Genomic DNA, 24670 nt, shown 5'->3' with positions numbered 1-24670 from the left:
AATGAAAGAGTCAGGAAGATGGAACTATTGTCACTCAGAGAGAGAGAGAGAGAGAGGTTCTTTAAAACCAGACTGAGGCACCTGAGTAACGTGGCCAAGGCTGTACTGCTCTAGGGATGATTAGAGGACGTTTTGTCAGCACCACATTTGCTGTATAGAAAAATTCAGTGAAAACTGCTGCCAGCTTTCTGTTCATATTTTGAATTGGAATATGTTGCAGATTCTGAAGAATGTAGAGTCTTCCAGAAATGTTCAGCCACACTTCCTAGAATTCCTACTGTCTCTTGGCTGGGCTGTAGATGTGGGAAAGCACCCTGGTTGGACTGGTCATGTTTCAACAAGTTGGTCTATTAACAGTTGCAGTGATGAAGAGGGACCTGAGCAAGGTAAGATCTGGTACTTGTTTAGTGAATTGTAACTCTGTGGCTCTTTCAGAATGCACAGGCTGTTTAAATTTCTTGCTTCGGGATGTACTAATTCCTTGGAGCACTGTAAATCTTGTTTCTTTCCATATAAGTCTGCCTACATTTGCTAGTATTTGGTGTACAGCTTTTATTATACCCAAGACTTTTTTTTTTTCTTTTTAATGATGCTATTTATTTAAAAATAAGTCTGAAGTGCACAAACCTGAAGTACAGAACAATAATGTTCTTGTGTACTGTTGGGAGGAGATATTGAGTCAGGTCAATTCTGCATCCATGCCTGTTCCATATTTTAATTAACAATATGGAGGGTGGAGTTTAATGTGATGTGATACAAGCAAATATTCAGATAGAATCAGAGGTTTGACATGTGTCTCAGTGCACAGGATGTACTGTGCGACTTGAGAAACTGGCTGTAAATATATTAAATTGAGATTTGATCAAGATAAACTTAAAAGCAGTTCATATAGAAAGGAATAGCAAAAATATAGACTAGGGTAATATTGGCTACTTAGAAGTACCATATAGGAGTGTCAAACTCGTTATAACGAGAGGATCGGATTCCATGTTTAATTATGGTCCATTGGCCAGGATATAAATTCAGGACTTCATACTCCCTTAGTTCCCACACTGCTGTCAGTGGGTGTTTGAAGAGAGAGCAGTGGGAGAATGCAGCCTATATGTAGTAATTATGTTTAATATTTAGTCCCTTATTGTAACATTCAGTATCATTCAGTGAAAAAATTGCTGCCTTTAGGCCACTGCTATTGCTGCCCTCTCTTTCCTCCTCTTTTTTTCTTCCTTTTCCTTTCTTTGTGAGAGTTCTTTGTTTTTCATTCTGCTTTTCTTCCTAGCAGCAACTCTCACTTCCCTGCTGGCTTCATTCCCATCCATTTTCCTGTTCTGTCAGCTCAAATGGTCAGCAATGCAGTGTGGAGGCTGACGTATTCTTGGGCTTTAGTGTTGGTGCTCCAATGAGATGATTGGAGAACGTGGCAGTTCACACCCCTCAGAGATATTGTATCAGGCTGTCCAGAGACTTTGGTAGACATCGGTGTGTTGGTTTACACTTGGTTCACCTTTAGAAGGTTTTCTGTGCAATATGATGGCTCAAAACTTTTTTTTAAATGTAAAGGCAAGATTCTGGGGAGCCTAAATGTCATGAGAGCCACAAATACATCATCCAGGCTGGATCTGGTCTGTGGTCTATGTCTGACAGCCCTGGTATAGAGTTTAGATGAGTTGCTAACTGAGTGGCCAACCATGCAGTGTTGCAAGAAGGCTAGTATTTTTATTGGGCTGTAGTAACAGCAGTGTCAAACAAGTGAGGAAACTATTCTGCTCTGACTAGGCCGTAGTTGGAATCTTGAATTCCAGTTTGGCCACCACATTTCAGTCAATAGAGATAAATTGGAGACCACCAGAGGAAAGCTATTAATGATGAAATGAGTGGGCAGGTTTAGAGAGCTGAGGGCATTCATTCAGGGGAGGAAACATAACTGTCCACAAATATCTGAGGGGAGACTGCAATATGGCCAGGGATTAATTGTACTCTTACTGAGCAAGTACGGAAGGGGATAAGTAGGCAATTTAAAGATTGCCACGGCTGTGGTTTTTACATGGTAATAACTAGATTTGAGTGTGCACTTTGGCTTTCATCTTAACTTCTTTCTTTTACTCCTTTACCCCAGGTGAGTCCTGGTGCTTGCAAGTCCTTTGACTGGTGAAGTGCATAAGGAGTTGTGAAGCTCTTTCTTTTGACTTAACTTTTGTTTCTTCCTTCTCAGATGAAATTGTTTCTTCAGAAGACACTGGACCGAGCATATTCAATGGGCAGAAGAAGGTTCTGTATTATGCTGATGCCCTTACAGAAATAGCATTCGTTGTTCCCTCCCCAGTGGAGTCCTTAAGTAAGATCACTGTATACATGCCATGTGTGTTTTTAAAAACACTTTGTTTACATAGCTCTTTTTTGACCCAGGACTGTGTTAACAGAGATAATTTAATATTTATGTTACTGGCGCACCCAGAGGCCCCAGTTAGAAACACAGCCCCAAATACAGATTCTTCACTAAATAAATGGGGGGGAAGGATCAAATCAGCAGTGTTAGTTGTAAGTGATTTGTTACAAAATTGGTTCCTAAAATGTATAATACAAAAAAAATCCTGATGTGGCAATATCATCTATTTCCCACTCCTTCGTATGATGGAGCCCAAGCCTTGAGCAGCCACTCAGGTTTTCACTGCAGGAGTGCAGTCTCCTGAGCTTGTCGTAGGATAGGGGATGGCACCCCCTGCACCGCGGCTGTGATTCCAATATGCACCTGTCTGCTGAGCTCGTGAGTTCAGAGCAGCTCTGCAGGCAGTGGATTGCTTTGGGGGGGTTTTCTTGGATAATGTGCCCCTAGGACACGCATGGAGAAATACTCGCTTAATTATGTGCTCCAAGAATTAGAGCATTTGCTAACCCTTTACCCCAAAATATGCAGTGGAGTCTCTCTTGGATCAAAGGATGGTTGTGCTGTTGTCTGCACTGCCAGATGTCCCTCCCCTCCCCTGAACACACCTTGTCTCAGCTCCTGTTGGCCCAATCTCCAGCTTCTCTCTCTCAGGGGTCCCTTTAGATCTCTCATCCAGTCCGTTGTTCCCACTCCACTGGAGCATGCATACATATGCACGCTCTTCCCTCTCCACCCAAACCTTCCTCCCCATACTCTGCTAACTACAGTATCACTTAATCCAGCTGCCACACCAACCAACCCTGCCCATTCCATCCAGCTGTTTCTCTGCTGCGCCCCAGTACCCAGATGAAATCTCAGATGAATTCAGAAATGAGAGAATGCTAGACTTGGAGGGTGAGAAATCCTACTGCATAGGAAACATGAAACCTAATGGGACATTGTCAAAAGCAGACCTCCCATGCTTAGTGATCTTAGCTTCTCTCAGTTTCTAGAGCTCCCAGACTCACTGGCAGGGCATTCTCTGAGAGGGGCCCTGAATTTTAGAGCTCACGCTAATTCACCACCCTTAGAATCCTAAATAGGTAGGTCTCTTGACCTTCAGGTCTCACTGGAAATCTAATATTTTGAGATTTATATAAGTATCTGGATAGGCATTAACTCTGTTTTATGTAAATCTAAATAAATAGTGAAAGAAAATCCTGTATGTGTTGCAAATACAATTTGCAATGTCAGAACAAAAGGTGGCAAACCGACTGCTAGCTTTGGTCAAGTATCACTTACATTTTGCTGACCAAAGTTTTGAATGTGGTGAATGGTCTTCTCTTTACCATCTGGGAGATGGACTCTTGCCACACATGGCTGTTGAAAAATGGAGGAGGGGGGAAGAGAGTGCTTGGATCTGTTGTTAACTAGGATTGCCAAGGTCTCCTGTTTTGTGAAGGCAAAGGGCCAGTCAGTTTAGAGTCTGCTCAAGATACCATCTTTCCTGATGTCAAGCGCGGTCTACTTCCTCCTTGTCTAGAAAACTGCCAAGGAAAAGGGTGGATGATCAGGTTAGCAGTGACTGGCTAACTTTACTGTCCTCTAGTTTCCTACAGTTTCTTTGTCCCTTATCAGGCTGGCTTGAGACCTGAGCATAACTTCAAGACTGCAGAGAAATCTATGGTTGTTGATCACCTCCTAGTGAAGGACAAGGGTCATGTGTCATGGTAGTCTTTATTAGATTATTCAACAGCCTTTGTTTCTGTTGACTGAAGTGTTGACTCTCTGTGGAACTGGCTGGGGTTACTAGGATAGCTTAATGACACACCAGCTAGAGGGCTCTGTAAAAGGCAAGTGCTTCTTTGAAACAAGCTTTTGATATTTTTCTCTTCTTCTTCTTCACACCCTTTGTTGGATTTGGAATGTTTTTTCCCCACCCTGTCCCATTTTTAGCAATATGTGTAGCCTTGCTGTGTACTCTGAGTAATCATGGGCATATTTAACTTCAGAATCTTAAACTTCACCTTTTTTGCCAGAAGGAAAACATTCTTTCCTCTTCCTTTTGGCTTTCAGCTGATTCATTGGAAAGCAATGTCTCAGACCAAGAAAGTGACTCTAACATGGATCTTCTGCCTGGGATACTAAAGCAGCCATCTCTGACGCTTGAACTCTTCCCCAATCATACAGACAATCTCAATTCCTCGCAGCGGGTAAGGCAACATATCATTTGCAGCAAAGGGCTGTATTGTGTGCAAATTGTTATGTTTCTACAGGAAATACAGTAGATGTTTATAGCACTGATATTTGTAATCCAGCTTTTTAGAATTTGAAACTCTTCATCAATAGGCCTTAGTGATTATTAACAGCAATCTGGAGTCTCTGTTCTGATTTTGTTGATGCCCACAGTTGCAATAGCAGTAGTAGATTGCTGGGTCATAGTATTTATATACATATTTAAAATCCTACGGTTAGATTAAATATTCTAACCCTTGGTCTACATCCCAAACTCATGAAACATGTCCAAAGAACACTGGCATGTCGTACTTAGGAAACTGGTTAGAATCTAACCCATATTGTAGAAATTCAGAATGGACCAGTATGTATTGAAATTGCAAAGTTTTCCTACCTGCTCTGTTTAAAATCCCATGTTAGTTACAGCACATGTGCAAAGTTCAAGGTGCTGAGTCCTGCAGCAGCAGCTGAAATTACAAGCATGGAAGAGTTCTGTTTATGGTGGGTACAGAACCAATCCTGTCATAACTTTGTAAGTGAAGGATTTGTAGAAACTACACCTTCCTTATATGAAACACTGGCCCAAAGTCTAAACGTGTTGTGACAAAGTTCCTCCTCTGCCTTGGTGGGTCTTGCGCTTTTTGGCGGATTTGCTCACCTTGGAGCTTCACAGCAGCCCTCAGTTTGGCCGTTTTCATGAACCCACAGTCCAGGTCAACTCCTCCTGTGTCTGATCAGGAGTTGGGAGGTTTGGGGGGAACCCGGGCCTGCCCTCTACTCCGGGTTCCAGCCCAGGGTCCTGTGGAATGCAGCTATTTAGAGTGCCTCCTGGAACAGCTGTGCAACACCAACAACACCCTGGGCTACTTCCCCATGGCCTCCTCCCAACACCTTCTTTATCCTCACCATAGGACCTTCCTCCTGGTGTCTGATAATGCTTGTACTCCTCAGTCCTCTAACAGTCTGTGTTCTCACTCTCAGCTCCTAGTGCCTCTTGCTCCCAGCTCCTCACACACACACCACAAACTGAAGTGAGCTCCTTTTTAAACCCAGGTGCCCTGATTAGCCTGCCTTAGTTGATTCTAGCAGCTTCTTGATTGGCTGCAGGTGTTGTAATTGGCCTGTCATCTTAGTTGTCTCCAGAAGGTTCCTGGTTGTTCTGGAACCTTCCATGTTGGAGGACGGGACCGTCCCTCGCTTGCTCCTCAGCTATCTGCTTTCTTTTCTTTCCTAAAGCCCCCTGGCCTGGATTTTTCTTACTTTTGGACCCTGCCTTAGTCTCCCCCCCCCGACCGGGCCGGAAGCTTTGCTGATTTGGTTTGATTTTCTGCCGTTTTTTTTGCTTTTTCCTTGATTGTTGACAAGTTGCCATCTTGCAGTCAGCACCACTCCCCCCCCCTCGCCTGCTTTCGGGCGCAGCTATTTGTCTTAGCTGAACCCCCGGAGGAGGGGGGGGAAGATTGCCGATTTTGCTATCCGGAGGGAGGAGTGGAAGCCCCCAGACCCAGCCGCTTTGCTGGCAGCTCGGACTATCTCTACAACATTCTTAGCATGCCGGAAGCCTTGGAACACAGCCAACACGGCCGGAGAAGAAGGATTTCAGAAGACAGGAGAAATAATTTAAGAAGCTACGAATCATCGTGAAGGGGCCGTAAGACTGAGTAATTTTTTCGAATTCTACTCTCGTGGGGGGGGAGTTTGACTGTGTTTTAATTGCATTTGTGGCGGCACAAGGGGGTGTGGCAATAAGCCGCCCCCCTGATCCATCGGTGCCCCCCCCACCCCCCCCACCATTACTACAACTGTCACGGCCCCCCCCCCGCCGCTTCGTCCCTGCTGGCAATTTGCCATCCGCCTTCGGATCCAGCTGTTTGCTTTGAACTTTGCCTTTCGGACCGGACATAACAGCTGACCAAACGAGACTCTTTGAACAAACGTGCGTGGGTTTACACCCCCCCCCCCCCGGATTGCTTAGTTTATAGCCTGCCCCTATTATTGGATTTTCCCCCCCCCCTTGTTTACCCCATTTGGTATTCCCTCCCTCCCCCCTCCTGCAATTTAGTAGGGAGGAGTGGTTAATTTGTTTCCCCCCTCCCCCTTTCTCCTTCCGGTGTCTCTCCGTCCCTCCCTGCTTACAATGGCGGGGAATGAGAGAGGCGAGGCCCCTTTCATAAATTTAGCTGTTTCTCCCCCGCCCCACCACTGCCCAACCCCCAACCTTGCCCCCCCCACCACGATTGTTAAAATACCTGCCACCGCCCCTGCTGGGGCACCGGCAGCAGGAGGCACCGGAGTGATTACTGCTGCTGCTATGCCCCCTCCCCCCTCAGGTTCTAGGAAACCCCTGCCAGCTGGCCGCAAAAGCCAGGACGGGCAGAAAAGAAAGGGCCCCGCCAAAACATCTGGGCCCTCCATGGCAGGGGCGGCCCCCACAGCCGTGGCCTCGTCATCGACCGCGGCGCCCCTCCCCGCAATTCCCTCCACCAGCTCTGCATATGTTCCCCCCCCCCAGCCCCTAGGACGTATGCCCGGGCGGTGGCAGGCTCCCCCCTGCCTGCCGCCTCGTCATCTCGCCCACCCACTGCCTCCGTTACAATCACCAGCAGTCGGGGCCCTTTTCCCACCTTGACCAGGAAGCACGGTGTCCGTTGCCTCCTGGTGCCCGCCTCGCCCCACGTGGAGACATACATGCAGGCGTTGGCGAAGGTGGTAGGACCCACAGCTATTGTGGCGGCCTCCAAGATGTATGGGAAGGTCGTTTTTTTCTTAGCTACGGAGGCTGCCGCCCAAGAGGCGGTGGAGAGGGGCCTGGCGGTGGGGGGGGTGTTTGTCCCCCTAGAGCCGCTAGAAGACCTGGGCGTTCGCCTCGTCCTCACCTCCGTTCCCCCCTTTTTACCCAATGCTGCCCTGTTACCCGCTCTCTCCGCCCTGGGGAAACTTACCTCTGTCATCAGCCCTCTCCCGTTGGGCTGCAAGGACCCCACCCTCCGTCACGTCCTTTCTTTCCGCCGGCAAGTGCAGCTTCTACCGCCGGCGGGGGTGCGTGACGGGGAGGCGCTCGAGGGGTCCTTCCTAGTCCCCTACCAGGGAGCCCGCTCTCGGGTCTTTTACTCCACCGGAGAGGCCCGGTGCTACCTCTGCCGCTCGGCCGGGCATGTCCGCAGAGACTGCCCTTTGGCCCGGAGGGGAGGGGCACCTGAGACCCCCGAGACCCAGCAGGACACCGGCCCCGTTGTTGCCAATGCCCCTGGCTGCCCAGCACCTGAAACCAACCCTCCTCCTACTCAATCTGTCGCTGCTCCCGCCCGGGCCCAGGAGACTCCTTCCCTACTACGCCCGGGCGAGCAAGGGAGTCCCACCCTTGCTATTACCACCTCAGCAGAGCCTATGGAGGAGGGTGCGACAAAGATATTATCGGGCATAGGAGAGGGCCCACCCCAAGGAGAACCCCCCCCTCCTCATGCTGCCTCACCGCTGCCCCCCCGAACCCCTGGACCATCACCTCCGCCCCCCGACACGACCCCTGCTAACCAGCCCCCAGACGACGCTATGGAGGACTGGAACCTAGTTCAGGGGAAACGGAGCAAGCGGAAGGCTCGAGCTCCGCTGCATCCATCCGACGCGGAAGCCCCCCAGAAGACCAGGAAGGGAGGCACTGACATCGAGCCCTCTGCTACGACCACGAGTGAGGTCCATCCGCTGGTGTCGGGAGGGGAAGACAGACTGGCTTTGGAGGGCAGAACTCCCCCTCCACGGGAGACCCTCCCCTCCGAGACCCCTAAGGACGCCCCTTCTGCCCGGATACCATCCGAACCCCCTGCGAAACCCGAGGCGACCGCTGAGGCGGGCCCTAGAGGAGAGGCCCCCGGGGTAGCAAGCGTTGGCTTCTCCTCCGTGTACGCGGAAATTGAGGCCCTAGATTTGACCCCGGTCACCCAGGGAGAGGATGATCTACTCCCGGCTGGCCTCGGACTGGGCAACCTCACCCCAGCCCCTCTTTCCCCATACTCCCTCCCCCTGATTGCCTTCCTGGGCGAGCACCCTGCAGAAGGTAGTCCACCACCTGATGCCACGGCCGCCAAGACCACCGCGGGGCCAGCGCCTAGCATTACTGGGAGCCCCCTCCCTTACCCCTTAACCCTCGACTCTGCTCAGGAGGCACCTTCCTTCAGCTGCTTGCCTCCTGAATCTCCGAGCCTTACCTCTGCCCCTGCCCCCTCCCCTAGCCCCACCCAGTTTACCCCCTCCTGCAATGCTCCTGCCGCCCCTGGGGTCGTTTCTTTTCCGCCTTTTGCAGATTCCCCCCAAGGAGCAGTCTTTGCACTTTCTAGTCGCGACCCATTAGGAGTTGCAATTTTTCCCCCGCCATTCCCTTCCACCCCAAGGCATGAAATGGATTTCATAACCCCAGCCTGTCAGACGCCCCGTCGGTGGTCCGCACCCTGCCTACCCGCCTTAGCGGACCTCGAGGCTGTATTAAGAGTCCCACCGGGGAATACCCCGGGAACCATAACCCCATCCCCCCATGAGCTGCGGCATGCATTACGGAAGTTCTTAGAACACACCCGTGGTGCCCGCAATAAGGTACAGCTAGCTCTTCAGCTCTGGGGGGACTTTGAGCAAATTTTTCAGACCACAAGGGCCCTTATAAAGGAGGGCAGAGGGCAAGGCAAGCGCGGTGCTGCGGCCTACGAGCGGGCCCGCAACTTCCAAAGCGATCTACTCATCTACGAGATGGATCATGGGTTGGTGCGCAACCCGCCGGGGGCCACAAACACCCCCGCCACCGAGAAACCTCCACCCCACCAGCCCTCCGCATGATGCCTATTCTTATTGCAACCTTGAATACCAGGGGCTGTAGGATGGCTCTCCGCAGGTCCCAGGTGCTCTCTTACCTTCGGGAAGGAGGGTACTCTGTAGTTTTCCTGCAGGAGACCCATACGGACCCGACCTTTGAGGACAGGTGGCGGCTGGAGTGGGGGGATGGGGTCTACTTTAGCCACTTCACGACTTGGCAAGCTGGAGTGGCGACCCTGTTCTCCCCCACCCTACGGCCCGAGGTGCTAGGGGTCACTGAGGTCGTGCCGGGCCACCTGCTGCACCTTCGAGTCCGTATGGAGGGGCTCGTGGTTAATCTTGTTAATATCTATGCCCCACAACTGAGCCCAAAGCGGCCACAATTTTACCAGCGGGTGTCCGACTTTCTCGGCACCCTAGATTCGCACGAGTGCCTGGTCCTGGGAGGAGACTTTAACACCACCCTCGAGGAACAGGACCGCTCAGGGGCCGAGCCGAGCCCGGCTGCCGCGAATATTCTTCGGGGAATAGTTGAATATCACTCCCTAGTGGACGTCTGGCGTGACCATCATCCAGATGACACTTCCACGTTTACCTTTGTCCGGGTGGAGGCCCATCGGTCACACCGCTCTCGGTTAGACCGTATTTACCTATCCCGTTTCCATCTTTCACAGGCCCACTCCTCCACCGTTCGGCCGGCCCCTTTTTCCGACCATCATTTAGTTACCGTCACGGTCTCCCTCCGTGCGGAGGGACCGGGGCCGGCCTACTGGCACTTTAACAACAGCCTGCTGGAGGACGAGAGCTTTGTGATGTCCTTCCGGGAGTTTTGGCTGGCCTGGCGGGAGCAGTGGCGTGCCTTTCCCTCAGTGTGGCGATGGTGGGATCTAGGGAAGGTCCGCGCCAAGCTCTTCTGCCGTGACTACACTCGGGGCACCAGCCGACGGAGAAATGCGGCGATAGAGCAGTTGGAACGGGAGGTCTTGGAGCTGGAGAGGCGCCTGGCCGCCGACCCCGAGGACCCGTCCCTCTGCGGAGCGTGCCGGGAGAAGCGGGAGGAGCTTCGGGCCCTCGAGGACCACCGGGCCCGAGGTGCCTTCGTCCGGTCCCGCATCCGCCTCCTTAGGGAGATGGACCGCGGCTCCCGCTTCTTCTATGCCCTGGAGAAAACGAGGGGGGCCAAGAAGCACGTCACCTGCCTTCTAGCGGAAGACGGCACCCCCCTCACGGATCTGGAGGAGATGTGTGGGAGGGCCCGCGACTTCTACGCAAGCCTTTTCTCCCCGGATCCGACCGATCCTGGCGCTTGCGGGGTGCTCTGGGAGGACCTCCCCACGGTCAGCGTGGGCGACCGAGAGCGGCTAGAGCTGCCTCTCACCCTGGCTGAGTTCTCAGAAGGCCTCCGCCGCATGCCCACCAATAAATCTCCGGGCATGGACGGGCTGACCGTGGAGTTTTACCGTGCGTTCTCGGACATCCTCGGCCCAGACCTAGTCACTGTCTGGGCTGAGTCCTTGCAGGGCGGGATCCTCCCTCTGTCGTGCAGGCGAGCGGTGCTCGCCTTGCTGCTGAAGAAGGGGGACCTCCGCGATTTACGAAACTGGCATCCCGTCTCACTCCTTAGCACGGATTACAAAATCGTAGCGAAAGCAATTTCGCTGCGGCTAGGGTCCGTGATGGCGGACGTGATCCACCCAGACCAGACCTATACTGTCCCAGGTCGCAGCATTTTTGACAACCTATTTCTAGTCCGAGACCTTTTGGAACTCGGGTGGAGAGATGGTCTGTTGTTCGCCCTCCTGTCCCTTGATCAGGAGAAGGCGTTCGATAGAGTAGACCATGGGTACCTCCTGAGCACTCTGCAGGCGTTTGGATTCGGACCTCAGTTTGTGAGTTTTCTCCGGGTGCTGTATGCCCCCGCGGAGTGTTTGGTTAGGCTCAACTGGACCCTGACCGAACCGGTCAGCTTCGGGCGAGGAGTGCGACAGGGGTGCCCCCTCTCGGGCCAGCTGTACGCTCTGGCGATCGAGCCTTTCCTCTGTCTCCTCCGCAGGAGGTTGACAGGGTTGGTGCTGCGGGAGCCGGAGTTGCGGCTGGTCCTGTCGGCGTACGCCGATGACGTACTTCTCGTGGTCCAGGACCCGGGCGACCTGGCGCGAGTGGAGGCATGCCAAGCCATCTATTCGGCAGCCTCCTCCGCCCGAGTCAACTGGGTCAAGAGCTCTGGCTTGGCGGTGGGGGACTGGCGGCAGGTAAGCTCCCTCCCACCCGCGCTTCAGACCTTCCGGTGGAGCGCAGGTCCTCTGCTCTATCTTGGCGTTTACCTTTCCGCCACGCACCCTTCCCCGCCGGAGAACTGGCAAAATTTGGAGGGCGGGGTGATAGAGCGGATCCGGAAATGGACAGGGCTACTCCGATGTCTCTCCCTCCGAGGGAGAGCACTGGTGCTTAACCAACTAGTCCTGTCCACGCTCTGGTACCGGCTCAACACCCTGGCCCCGGCCCCGGGTTTCCTGACCCACCTCCGGAGATTGATTCTAGAGTTCTTTTGGTCGGGAATGCACTGGGCCCCTGTTGGAGTTCTTCATTTACCCCTGAAGGAAGGAGGACAGGGCCTGAAGTGTCTGTACACTCAGGTCCGCGTTTTCTGCCTCCAGGCCCTGCAGAGGCTCCTTTACAGTGCAGGTAGTTCGACGTGGAGCATACTGGCGCACGCCTTCCTGCGCCGCTTCCAAGGGCTCCGATACGACCGGCAGCTCTTTTACCTTTGTTCGAGAGGTTTTCCGCGAGACCTCTCCGGGCTGCCGGTCTTCTACCAGGACCTCCTCCGGACCTGGAAACTGTTTCTAATGACCAGGTCCGTGGCGGCCACCGCGGGAGCAGATCTCCTCACAGAGCCCCTGCTACACAACCCCCAACTCCGTGTGCAGGTGGCGGAGTCCCGCTCGGTGCGCCAGAGGTTGGTCTTGGCGGAAGTCACGAAGGTCGGAGACCTCCTGGACTATGACCGGAGAGACTGGCTGGATCCCCTGACGCTCGCTCGGCGCATGGGGCTCTCCAGCCCCCGTACTCCCCGGCACGTACTTCAGGAGGTGAAGGCCGCCTTGACCCCCGCTGCTCGGGCTTATGTCAACCGAGCCTTGCGCGAGGGCGTACCACGTCCATCCTCTACCCCAGGCCCGCCGGACCTTTCCATTGGGCCCTTACCCTGCCGATCCCGACAAACCCCTCACCCTTTCACTGCGAGCCGGCTGCATGAACTGCAACCGGTCAGTTTTCAACTTGCATCACGGAAATATTTGTATACACTTACGCTTCACACCCTTCACGCCCACACCCTGGTGTCCCGCCCTGACACAAAGTGGCGGGACCTCTTGCCACCTTTGGAGGGTGAGCAACCTCGATGGGCCAGCTTGTATTCCACCTTGGTCCCGAGGCCCGTCGGAGACATCAGTTGGCGGCTCCTTCACGGAGCTGTGAGCACGGGCGTGTTTTTGACACGGTTTACTTCCATCCCGGATACTTGCCCTTTTTGTAATGTGAGGGAAACCCTGGTGCACGTCTATTTAGAGTGTGCCAGATTGCAGCCCCTTTTTCGGCTCCTCACAAATATTCTGTTGCGCTTTTGGCTTCATTTTTCTCCCCACCTCTTTATCTATACACTCCCTATCCATGGCCCCACAAAGTCGCGGGATCTCCTGGTTAACCTCCTCCTAGCTTTGGCAAAAACAGCCATTTATAAAACCAGAGAGAGGAGGTTGGCCCATGAAACGTCCTGCGATTGTAGGGCCTTTTTCCTATCCTCAGTACATTCACGTATCCGGGCGGAGTTCCTCTGGGCGGCGTCCACCGACTCCCTTGACACCTTTTGAAGAGCGGTGGGCGCTGTCCGGGGTTCTCTGCTCGGTGACCCCATCCGGTTCCCTCCGTCTAACCCTTTGCTAGGAGGGCCCTATAATACGTGGGTGTCTACCCCCCACCCCCAAACTGCCCACCCCGCAGCCGTGCCCATCTTGCCGGGCACTCTCAGGGGGGGGATAATCGGTGACACTGGGCGCGGCACTAGGTAACTCGAGGGGGTGGAAGACCACGAGTGTCGAGGAAGCCCCCCCTCTCTAGGCCACCAGGTAACTCAGGAGGGTGGAAGACCAAGCCCTCCGCTCTGGGCCCAGGCTAGCCTGAACACTTCTCCCTCCTGAAAGCTGCTGTGTTATACCTTCTGTTTGCGTTGTTTTGTTGCATACTTTGATTTGGTTCTTGATAATTCTTGTAATTGTCACAATAAAATTTTTTTTTCTGTTTCAATAAAAAAAAAACCTTCCCTGTTACCTTGCCTGGGGCTAATATATCTGCCTTCTATTACTCTCCTGTAGCCATCTGGCCCGACCTTGTCACAGTACATTCAGTTACTGATTTGAGACCTTAAACATTTTAAACAAAATTTCTTGATTCTGCTTTAAGGTATATATTGCATTAGCTGATAAAACATATGATGTAACTAATTGCAATTGCCTTCCATGTATATTTGTCTGCAAAGAACCTTTCTTTATGTAAGGCAGTAGCATATGAAACTTCCATCTTTAAGTTGGTCTGACTTCAGTGGTCCCTTAGGTCTCTAGTACCCTGAGTCAATGAGAAGCACAGGGACTTCAATCTGACATGTTTATCCACTTAAAAACAAATGCCTGCTAAACATGCCGCTTTGTGAGTACCTCATACAGAGAGCCTGTTGTCGCTGCAGTAACTAAAGCCTAGAAGCAGATGCAATTCTTCCTTGCCCTTTGGAGGCTGGTCATCGCAGGGGGAATCGGGGCAATATGAGGAGGAAGAATATGTCCTTCCTAATGAGTAGAGCTGTATACTTATTCTGATCCTGGAGTTAGGAAATGCCCACATTTGTCCTCCTTCCACATACAACCAGAATGGGAGGGGACGGGGACAGGCAATTTTTTTACCCCAGCTATACTAGTTGTTGTGTCAGTTCTGTCCGGATCCAGTTGCCTTAGTTCATGAGAACTGACAAGGTAACAGGCTAGAAACTTAGGTAAGTGATTGGTACATTTATTGCAGCATATATTCCAGGGCACAAGTCTTGGCCAAACTGGAGCTTAGGTAGAGACAGTAAGCAAACATTATAGTTTGTGTTTTTAAAACCATTAGAAAGCCTGGACATTCTAAGTTAGGGTTAAATTTTGTGTTTTTCCAACCCTAAACCCCCAGTTCTCTTCAGATGACATTGCATCTCCTCAAGGACTCTTGAATTTGACAAGTTTTGAAGTTTCCTGACTGACCATTTTTGAGAGATAATGTGACCAAAAACATCAACATTATTTTCAAAAATGTGATCTGTCTTTTAAATCTCCAAATATCACAAACAGCCTGAAAACTTTGAAAATAAAAGCACATGTTTCTTGGCTAAAGACAGCATGTGCAAACTTTCAGGTCCACTTAACCTTTTAAAGGTATTTGAAGGGGAGGACTAGAATCAAAATGCGCTTCATAAAGCCCAGAGCCAGTAATCTGATCCATGTAGATAATAGAACCCCACTGAAGTCAGTAGAGCTTCTTGTGGCTGCAAGGGTCTGCCTGTCTGCCCACCCGCACAGATCAGATTGCAGCAGTGGGCCCTGAACTAGCTGCAACCATAACTATGGAGAGATGTCTGAATGCTATGACCAGGGACAGTCTATCTCTCTGGCAAGATTATTCCTGACATTGCCTGTTCTGCACGGCACTATCTGCTTTTAGAGTCTCATACCCCAAACCCTGAATGATGAGGGTCCATTGATCAGTATTGTCTTGATGCTGCTGGATGTATTTCTATAGAAAATCACTAACCCCTGCCTACGACAATGGGGGATCAACATCTGCCTAATGTTACTGTCTAAAAATAATAGGGTAAAAGTAGTGTTCGTATGGTCAGTTATCCAAATTAGTGAGATAGAGAAGACTTTTTTTGCATGTTTTTCACTTGCAGCCTTATTACGATAGAATATCCTTTCAAGTGAAGGATCACCAAGATGTGTCAGGTTTATCCAACTTCATTAGAACAGGATAATTCTGGTACAATCAGCAGTGGTAAGATTAATGTTGACAACTAGGCAATTATATCTACTAGGCTGTGTATTGATGCAGTGACTGAATACAAATATCTCAAACCACTGAGAAATAGCTGCCAAGGAGCTACTTCCCAGTGGCTGGTCACAAACAAGTGTAGGTCGTATGACATCCAGAGTGTGGCACATGATAGGAGAGGGAAATGTGAAAGACTAGCTTGGTGCCAAGACCCCCGGTGATCTTGTCCTAGATGCTTATTGTATGAATACATGGAATAGGCACATTTTACTGCCTTCTCTCCTTTGTGATCTCAGTGTAATATTGCAGCTGTACTACCAGCTGCTCCAAGTATGATGAGAACTCTGCAGCCTCCTCCAGCTCATGTGTCTGCAGATTCCAGGCCGTTGCTATCTCCATTTACATTTCGATGACTGCCTTCAGGAACCTGAAGGGCTAGATACTCTTACATAAAAACATAGGTTCCCTAAGAAACACAATTGGCAGGTAACCCTGGGGAGAGCGTGCACACACACCCACCCACACACACCCCGAATTGATGGAATTTTCCAACTGGCTGCCTTATGTTTTCCTTGCTCATAACTTAGTTCAGAACAAAATCTCTTCTAATGTCCAAAGCACTCAATGGCCAATGACCTTTGGGCACCCAACTTCCCTTGAAAGTCAATGGGAGTTACAAGTCCAATTGCCTTTCATGTGTTTGAAAATATCCCCCTCCACTGTTACAGGACTGTGTATGTATCTGATTGAAAGGTTAAAATAAAACCATTTGGGTTTGATAGGCGAGAGATGTCAAACTTTTTTTTTTAACAGGTGTGAAATATTTTTCATATCACTCCTTTGCCTTCCTAGCACCTTTCATTATAGGATCTTAAAGTACCTTAAAAACCTTGAATCTGACTTTGTCTCTGAGCAATGCCCTTGCACAGTGGAATCAATGAGGCACAAGAGGGTAACTTGAGTTAGTGGCACACCAGTAAGAGAACTAAAAAGGTCTGATGCCCATTCCCCGGCTCTTCCTTCCTTCGTCCACACTTCTGTGGTCATACTCTAGTGACTAAAATAAGTTTGACTGCCTTTTTGCTTCCATTAGCACTGCTGATCCCCTGTAGCTATGGGAAAAGGAGCTGGATTCTGCTGTACACATCATCCCCAGCATTCTGAGCTGCGTTCCCATTGCAGCATCAGATTCTACCTTAAGTTACTTACAGCTGTGTCTGTTTTCAGTGGGGCTGATAATGTGTAAACTGATGGCAGAAGCTTTGATTGATTTTGTGAGCCAGAAAGAACTCTGGTCAGCTTTCAATTCCAGAATGAGTTTGCAATATAGGGAATTAAGAAAAATCTTTTTATTTGTTAACTGAGCAAATTTGCTCTGGAGTCGTTGAGACAAGAAAGATACAATACCCCATTGCCGTTTTCAGAGCAGCATCATAGCTTGTGGGCTGCAAAGAATGATGTGTAGGCTTTCATAATAGCACAGGAGTATGTCACAGTGTTTATATGCATGAACCAGGATGTTAGTTCAACCAGTTGAACTCAGACAATATCAACAAAGTAAATGGAGAGATGTTCATCAACAGATTTCAGTGTTTAACCTCCCAAGCAATAAAAATAAGTGTTTATAAACCAAGTGTGAAAAACCCCCCAAATCATGGCTTATAATAGGCTGAAAACTACCCTGAAGCTGTAGCCTAAACAACAACAGCTCCATCTTGTGGCTTGCACATGTGCTTCCTAGCGGTGCACCTCTTGTCTCTCTGATGTCCAAAAATGTCTTAAGAGTGACTACAGTATTGTTGCTTGTTTAAATGTTTAATTTAATTTTCATTGTTTTGTAAATGCCACTGTACTCTACTCTTCTTCAAAACAGCTCAGTCCTACTTCCAGATCAAAGAAGTTGCCTCAGGGCCGGACCATTCCACCAATGGGACCTGAAACTAAGGTGTCTGTGGTCTGGGTTGAACGTTATGATGATATAGGTGTGTAGAACTTCTGCTTTTTATAATGAATTAATGTAATAACAGGGCCAGTAACTGAGTTGTATGTGAAATATTTTATTAAATAGAATTTTGTTTTTAGGTAAATAGTAGATTGTGATTTACCACTGTAGTTTGCATTTAAATTATCTAAACTTAGTTGTTTTGATTTCTGTCTAAATTTGTATAAGTGAATACTTAACCTGTACTGTAAACCTCTTTTTCTTCCAGAAAACTTTCCCCTCTCTGATCTGGTTTCTGAGACCAGCACTGGTGTAGAAACTACATCAAATAGTAGCACTTCCCTAAGGTATGACTTGGAATTTCTTTTCATTACAAAATTTTTCTACTTTTTGCGAGCAATCGCTTATGTGGGGCTTCAAAATAGTTCCTGACTGGCTACATTAGCTTTGTTCAGTTTTCTTAAGACAGCTGCATGAGAACGACGTCAAAGATGCGGTGTTGTTCAGAATGATGCAGTGAGGTTCTTCACGTGGTTTTTCAGTCTTCCTTTTTCTCTGGCCACTAATGAAAGGACTCTTCTGTTGCAGGGGTTAGACTATGAGGCAGGGAATCAGACAATTTGGGGTTTTCTCTCTGGCTGTGTGACCAGCCACCGAACCCTCTCGACTTCTGTTTTACTTACTTGTAAAATGGCTTAAAACTTATTAAATTGGTGTCTGCAGCACTTTGGAATCTTGTCACAGAAGGAGATCTCTAAACGCTGCGTTCTAGGTGATCCCACCATTCTTAAGTACAGATCACAGGACAGTGGAAACTCTTGCTGGCCAGGCTCACGGGCACCTTTTTGCTGGCATCCTAAAAGGTTGTGGCACTTTCAGCAGCTATGTGGTGTACCATGTGATTGACCATCTCGCACAAAGAAAAGCTTGTTTTATTTACCGACCATTTTTGAGTGTTCTTGCTAAGCACATTGTCTCCTTTCCCCTTCCCTTAAATGTTCTCTCAAAATACTGTCTCTGTGTTACTAATTTAACAAGTGGTTTGTTTTTTTTTCTTTAGATCAACCACTCCTGAAAGAGAAGTTCCTGTGGTTTTCATCCATCCCTTAAACACTGGGTTATTCAGGATAAAAGTGCAAGGCGCTACTGGGAAATTCAACATGGTCATCCCCCTGGTGGATGGAATGATAGTTAGTAGGAGAGCTCTTGGTAAGTTCTGTTTTGTGAAAGGGTATATGTGGGAACCTAGTAGTGCCTTTGCTATCTGACTGTTCAATCATCTTTCTTTTAAATCTCCAAATATCACAAACAGCCTGAAAACTTTGAAAATAAAATGATGATTTTAGCCACTTCTCCTCCCACTGGGGCTCCCCCATGCTGGGGGAATCACCAGGTAGAGAAAAGCAGTCAGTCCCTCCCTCACTTTGTGCCTCTGGGGTGGGGTAGCCCAGAGAACTTGGCCTTAACAGATTTAAGTTTTACACACTCGAGTACTTTCATTCTCTGCACTGCCGTGCGAGAGAGCTGGGCAGGATTGCAGCTCCCCGTGACTCCCGGGTGGGTCAACATGCTGTAAAGGTGGTGCATTCAGCCCCTTGGGACTGGGAGAGCAGGGCAGGCAGTATGTTCCCTCACTCGGGGTGGCTGAGACTCCGTTTACGAACCACTCTCTTTTGCTGGCCAGTCAAGGAATAGCAGATGTGGCCCTTCATGCAGTCCCTGCTTCAGCCAAACGAGGAGCCCAACAGGCAATCTCTAAAGCATTACATTGAAAATTTGTTTTTAAAATAATGTTTAATAACAAAGGGGCCTCTTGGTGGTGGAAAGTTGTGATTTCTCACTAGCTACCCTTTAACAAGGGTCACTTACCCAGAGCACTGACAACAGTTGCCATTGGGCTCTAGCTGGGACAGAGTCCGGATTGAAATATCCGTCCTCTAGCTGGGAAAGCAGAGGAGAAGAACTGGGATTGATTTTGTTTAAACTTAACACTGCTTTTTCTCTTTCAGGTTTCTTAGTGAGACAAACAATAATAAATATTTGTCGGAGAAAGAGGCTGGAAAGTGATTCATACAACCCTCCACATGTCCGCCGAAAACAGAAAATAGCTGACATTGTCAATAAATACAGAAACAAGCAGCTGGAGCCAGAGTTTTATACCTCACTTTTCCAGGAGGTTGGGCTCAAGAACTGCAATCCCTAGACCACTATCCTTCCAGGACAATTAGATCAGAGCTTGGTGGCTACAGTAATCGAAACAGTTAGACAACCAAAAAAACCCAAACCACCCTGCAAAAAATCTCCCCCTCAGTCCTCCAGAGTAGAGAGAAATGACTCAGTGGATACCATGCAGGAGGTGTCAGGAATGAATAGGCTCCCAACCTTCAACATCCTAATAAGACCACATCTTTGAACGGAACTCCATGTCCCCTGCACAAGAGGAGGCAGAAATTATACCACTTTCACCATTTAAACATTTTCCCATTCTGTTAGAAAAAATATAGCAAGTATGTCTGAGAGAGGCTTGAATGCAGCCCTGATAGCCTCCCATGTTCACAGAAAATGACGGGTTCCAGGCATAGGTTCAGGAACTAACAGCTGGGGCTTCCTTCCTTGCTGCTCCAGGAGATTCGGTTCAAGAACTAATCCTGAGACCAGTTCCTTACAAGACATGAAATCAAGAACATGGTAGCTGGGATATTAACTTACCTTGCCTGCTCACCCACCCACAACCAACCACTGCATTCCACACCAGTCCTCCTGGATACTCAAAACAACATCTCTTAGCACAACCTTCATTCTCACCTAATTAGAGGAAAGAACAAATAAATATCTCATCCAGTGAGAAGGACACACTGAATACAGACCTCCATCTCTGCATAGGGGGATGGAAAATGAAATACAAATAAACCTGGCCCCCACATCTGAATGAAAGTTGTCTAAATGCACACATGCACAAAAGAAGAAAGGAACAGAGTCATTTTCCCTTCACACCTGCTGGGGAAGAGAGACCCCATCTCGGAGCATTAACCATCCACCGTAAGGAGTTAAATAGAAGTTTTTAAAAATACCTCCAAACTCAATAGAAGAGACTTCTTTGACGGAGCGCATTCAACTTCTATAACAAGCTGAAGGAGAAAAAGGTTAGTTCATAAACATCAAGTCACGAAATCCATAGCTGAAGTGCTGTGATTTCATAGTTACCTCTCAATAAATTCCAGAATTACTGCTGGTGTTCGGCATGACTGAGTTTTATGCATATTTACACTTATACCAGGTATACACAGAAAACCTGAGATTACCTTACTTTCAAGAATTTTTTTCTACTAGATAACCGAGTTGTCTTGCACTTGTGTATAAACAAAGCTAAGGCATTACGGTCTGTTGCAAAATGTCACTTGGTTTTAATACAATTTGGTTTTATGCTGCTAACTAAATAACCCATTATAATGGTTAAATTGCCTGCTTGCTTACCATCAGATCAAAAAATGACTGTCTCCAGAAAGACTGTTTAGATAGCTGTATGTACAAGGACTGTTACCAGGAGCCATATTTCTGAGTGTGGTCCAGAACATTTGCTTTACTATTGCTGAAATGGGAGAAGAGATTTGGGGGCTTGCCCATTAAAGAATGTTTAACTCTTTGATATTTGGGCAGGTGTCAGACTGCTCCTCAAACTGTTAAACTATGCCCTAAAGAACAATCACTCTGCTGAATGTGCTTTCTCTTCCACTCTGGGATGATCCAGGCTACCACAGCCCCTTTATAGTGACTATTGCACATCTGGCTCATAATTCAACATAAAATACTATAAAGACACTGTGCTTTTAGCTTGTTCATCTCAAGTAGTGGCTACTGTTTCTGAAAGTGCTTTCCTTTCCTAAGGACTGATGAAAGTGGCCAGTTGCCTTTTACAGCAAGGAGAGGGTTTGTAAGCTCTAAACTCCTCTATTCCTTCATTTTAGTGAGCACAGGTCAAACGTTTTCTTCAGAACCGTAGACCCTCCCTTTTCTGTGTTCTAAACTAACAGTTAAATATGCATATTTTAGTTCCAAGTAAAACAGGCCTGTAGCATGAAAAGGGGATTTCACATTCTGTGACTGTTGATGCCCGTTTTGTCCTCTGCGAAGCAACTGGCTTCCCTTTGAGCTCCTTTGCTCTTCAGAGAGAACTTTCCCCCTCTGCTGGGTTCATAGTGCACAGCCCCTTTCCAGGAATCTGCCTTTACATTAGGATACCAAAATTGTTTTATGCAGTGCACAAACTCACACCGAGGGACGTGTTGGGAGGCAGAAGTCAGATTGACAAACGTATTGGAAATTCCAAAATCCACTGTAATATGATGCAGAAAAGAGTAATACACTGTTCAGGATTCCTCTTCTCCCCCACCCACAAAAAATTTAATTTGCATTGCAATGATGAATAGCTGAAGCTGTCAGAGCACAGGTGGTGATGTGTGGTCTCTTCTGAGAACAGTAGATCAGCAGAAAGGATTTGGTGTAGAGATGAGGAGTTTGGCAGGCCCTACAGTTTATTATGAAAAGACATTGAGACTTCTAATGCAAATCACAATAAGTTTTGATATTTATTTAACTTTTCTATTTTTGAAAGTTACTTTTTGCAACAGTTCTGACTTCAAAACAGGCTTAGTAAGGAAAGTATTTCATCGCACAATACTAATGTAACAAGAAGTGGTCTTTTACAAAGAATAAATTGAAAAAGTGCCCTAAAAATCCACCTGAAAGAACTTTTGAGGCTGTGACAAAGGGGGGGTTGGGTGATGGAGTGTGCTCCTTACAGTGGGCTAGTGTACTAGTCACTCACCTCTGGGAATCTGGGTTCAAATCCAGGTGGATCACAAGTGAAAAATGAGACCACAAAGAAACACTGCAAACGTTTGCGTGATTGCTTGTCCTTGCTTGTCCTGCCATGCCCAGGATTCAAATAGCAAAGATGTTGCTGCAGGTCGGACATGAAGTCCAGTGGTAGAACTGTAGAGGGAAGCTTGTGTAGCATCTTGCCAATGCTCGTTCAGTGCATGAGCACTAAATTTACCCACAGTCTTTATGTACGTATTGATCTAATATGACCAAACACATTTAGTCCACCGATTTAAATGGCATGACCAGTGCATGTATACTGAAGTGGTGTAATAAACATGTTGAGCAATCAAATGTCTGCACATTATCAAGAACTGTTTTTAAAAAACAAACCACCATATATGTTTGACCAATGTAAGAATAGTCTAGATAAAGCCAGTAGTTCACATATGGACTAATGAGCTGCAAAAGACATCAGTCTGTCCGTTATTCAGGCCTGAATAAAAATGTCTGAAACATCAAGACAGCTGTACTGAGAGGGACATGGGTATTTTTTGTGATCTCCAGTCCAAGATAGCCAAATAGTCTTCACGTTTTATTTTTAGAAAGATTAAAGATCTGCTGTTGGGTGAAGACCATTTCATGGTTTATTTTTGAGTCTCTAAGTTCAACTGAGACATGAGCATACCCGTATCACTGCTGTATTTATCCAGAGCCTGGGGAACAGGGCTTTATACCTTACTGACACAATCTTAATTTGGTTTTACAATTGGCTGTTTAACACATCACCACGTGACTGTTATGGCTTGGCCATTAATGGTTTTTCACTTGTCTGAAATAGTGAGAAGGGTAGAACTTCTGGAGAAACACTGTCCAATATAAAACTATAGTGATTACACAAATACATAACGACTCCTTAGTAGATCCAGCATATCACCCTGAGTATTTACCACCAAATTGTTAGACCACATAAGAGAGATTTGACTTGGCCATGCTTAAAGGAACACTGGCAGATTAAAAATCCAGATTTCCTTACATGTTTCTAACAGCACCATACATTATTACAACTGAAAATTAACCCCCTCCCTCCCACGCACACACAATTTTCTTATCGCTTACATGGCTTACTTACTACTTGCATTTCATTCTTGCTAGACAACATATTGACTGTTTCACTTGCGTATAGTTTATTTTCAGTCTAGTCTCAGGCACCAGGATAGCACTACAATATTTGGGTTACAGACATTACACAGGTCTCAATTTAAATATTCCTTTTTTCCCTTTTTATATCCTGAAAACATTCTATTAGGGGTTTGTAAAAATGTTTAAACTGAGAGTACCCCTTTAATGATAAATTATTTCAATAGAATTTGAGAAAAGGTAACATACTGTCATCTTGTTAGCATTTCTGTCTTAGAGTTGCAATAATTTTAGGATCTTACATCTAATTTAAAGAGTTATAAAGTATCTTTGTAAAAAGTACTTAAGGGTATTACAAATTTACAGCAAATGAATGGGAAAATGCATGTCAGCGAAAGATTAGATACCTTTGTGGACAGCATCCTCAGAGAAATTGTAGGAAGCAAAGCTAGTCCTTTGTAGCCTAACTAATCGAACTACTGGCTTCACAACAGATAGCTGTGTATTTCTCTCATGCAGTGTTCTGGATGTTTAGCCCGAAGGATAGCAAACTAAATTTGACTTTTAATGGTGAGAAAAAGTTAGATATGATTCAATGATCACACCGTTTAAAGGTTGATGTTTTTGAAGGAACCAAACGTATACTGTTTCAACACCGGGTTTTAGCAGGACTGGTTTGAAATGCGATTGCCAGGTATCATGTGCTTAAAATCATGTACACTTTGTGTGAACTTCTGTATGTTGCCAAGACATGATCTTTTTGTTTCTATTGTATTTTTCTGTAAATATTACTGGCGCTAAGTTGTAAAGTAAAGGCAAACTGTAAATATGAAGATGTGAACTATGTTCCCTTGTCTCTAGTACTTTATCTCTTATTTGTTTAGGGAAGGCACAAAGGCTTGTATGTATTTAGGCCAATTATTTGTCCAGAAGAAACACATCAAATATTGAATGTAACACAATTAGTCCAATAAATTTTAAAGAAATTCTTATCTAGTACCTGAGTGGTGTTCAATTTGTGAGCACGTTTTTGTCCAAGCCAACACGTTCACCCAACATGCCACGGTCAGCATTAATTAATGGAGGTACTGAAATAGCTGCTCTGTAGCTTAGCTCTGGTTACACTGCACAGGCTTGGCTTTAAGTAAACCAAGATCCCTCAAGTCACAATCTAGGGAGGTAGTGCCTCACAAACATACAGTAATTTATGCTCACTACAACCCTGTTACACACAGGGAACTGCTGTTCGGAAAGGCAAAGTGTCACGTGGTCTCTATGGCAGAGTCTGCAATAAAGTC

At 47.6% G+C, this 24670-nt stretch overlaps 1 protein-coding gene across 4 annotated transcripts in view; it reads left to right on the top strand.

Moving 5' to 3' along the window:
* Nucleotides 1–24330, top strand: part of RALGAPB (Ral GTPase activating protein non-catalytic subunit beta) — a 118070-nt gene extending 93740 nt beyond the window's left edge. For all 4 annotated transcript variants that reach the window (XM_074970364.1, XM_074970363.1, XM_074970362.1 and 1 more), the window contains 7 exons: nt 221–386; nt 2210–2332; nt 4439–4575; nt 17343–17451; nt 17680–17758; nt 18472–18620; nt 19421–24330. In XM_074970364.1, the coding sequence (XP_074826465.1) occupies nt 221–386; nt 2210–2332; nt 4439–4575; nt 17343–17451; nt 17680–17758; nt 18472–18620; nt 19421–19614 (957 nt within the window). In that variant the 3' untranslated portion in view covers nt 19615–24330. The remainder of the gene's footprint in view (nt 1–220; nt 387–2209; nt 2333–4438; nt 4576–17342; nt 17452–17679; nt 17759–18471; nt 18621–19420) is intronic.
* Nucleotides 24331–24670: the final 340 nt, after the last annotated feature.

This window comes from Natator depressus, chromosome 13 (assembly GCF_965152275.1).
Source record: "Natator depressus isolate rNatDep1 chromosome 13, rNatDep2.hap1, whole genome shotgun sequence".
In the NCBI taxonomy this organism is placed as follows: Eukaryota; Metazoa; Chordata; order Testudines; family Cheloniidae; genus Natator; species Natator depressus.
The sequence above is the reverse complement of the archived record's forward strand: the minus strand, read 5'-3'. Positions and strand labels throughout refer to the sequence as shown.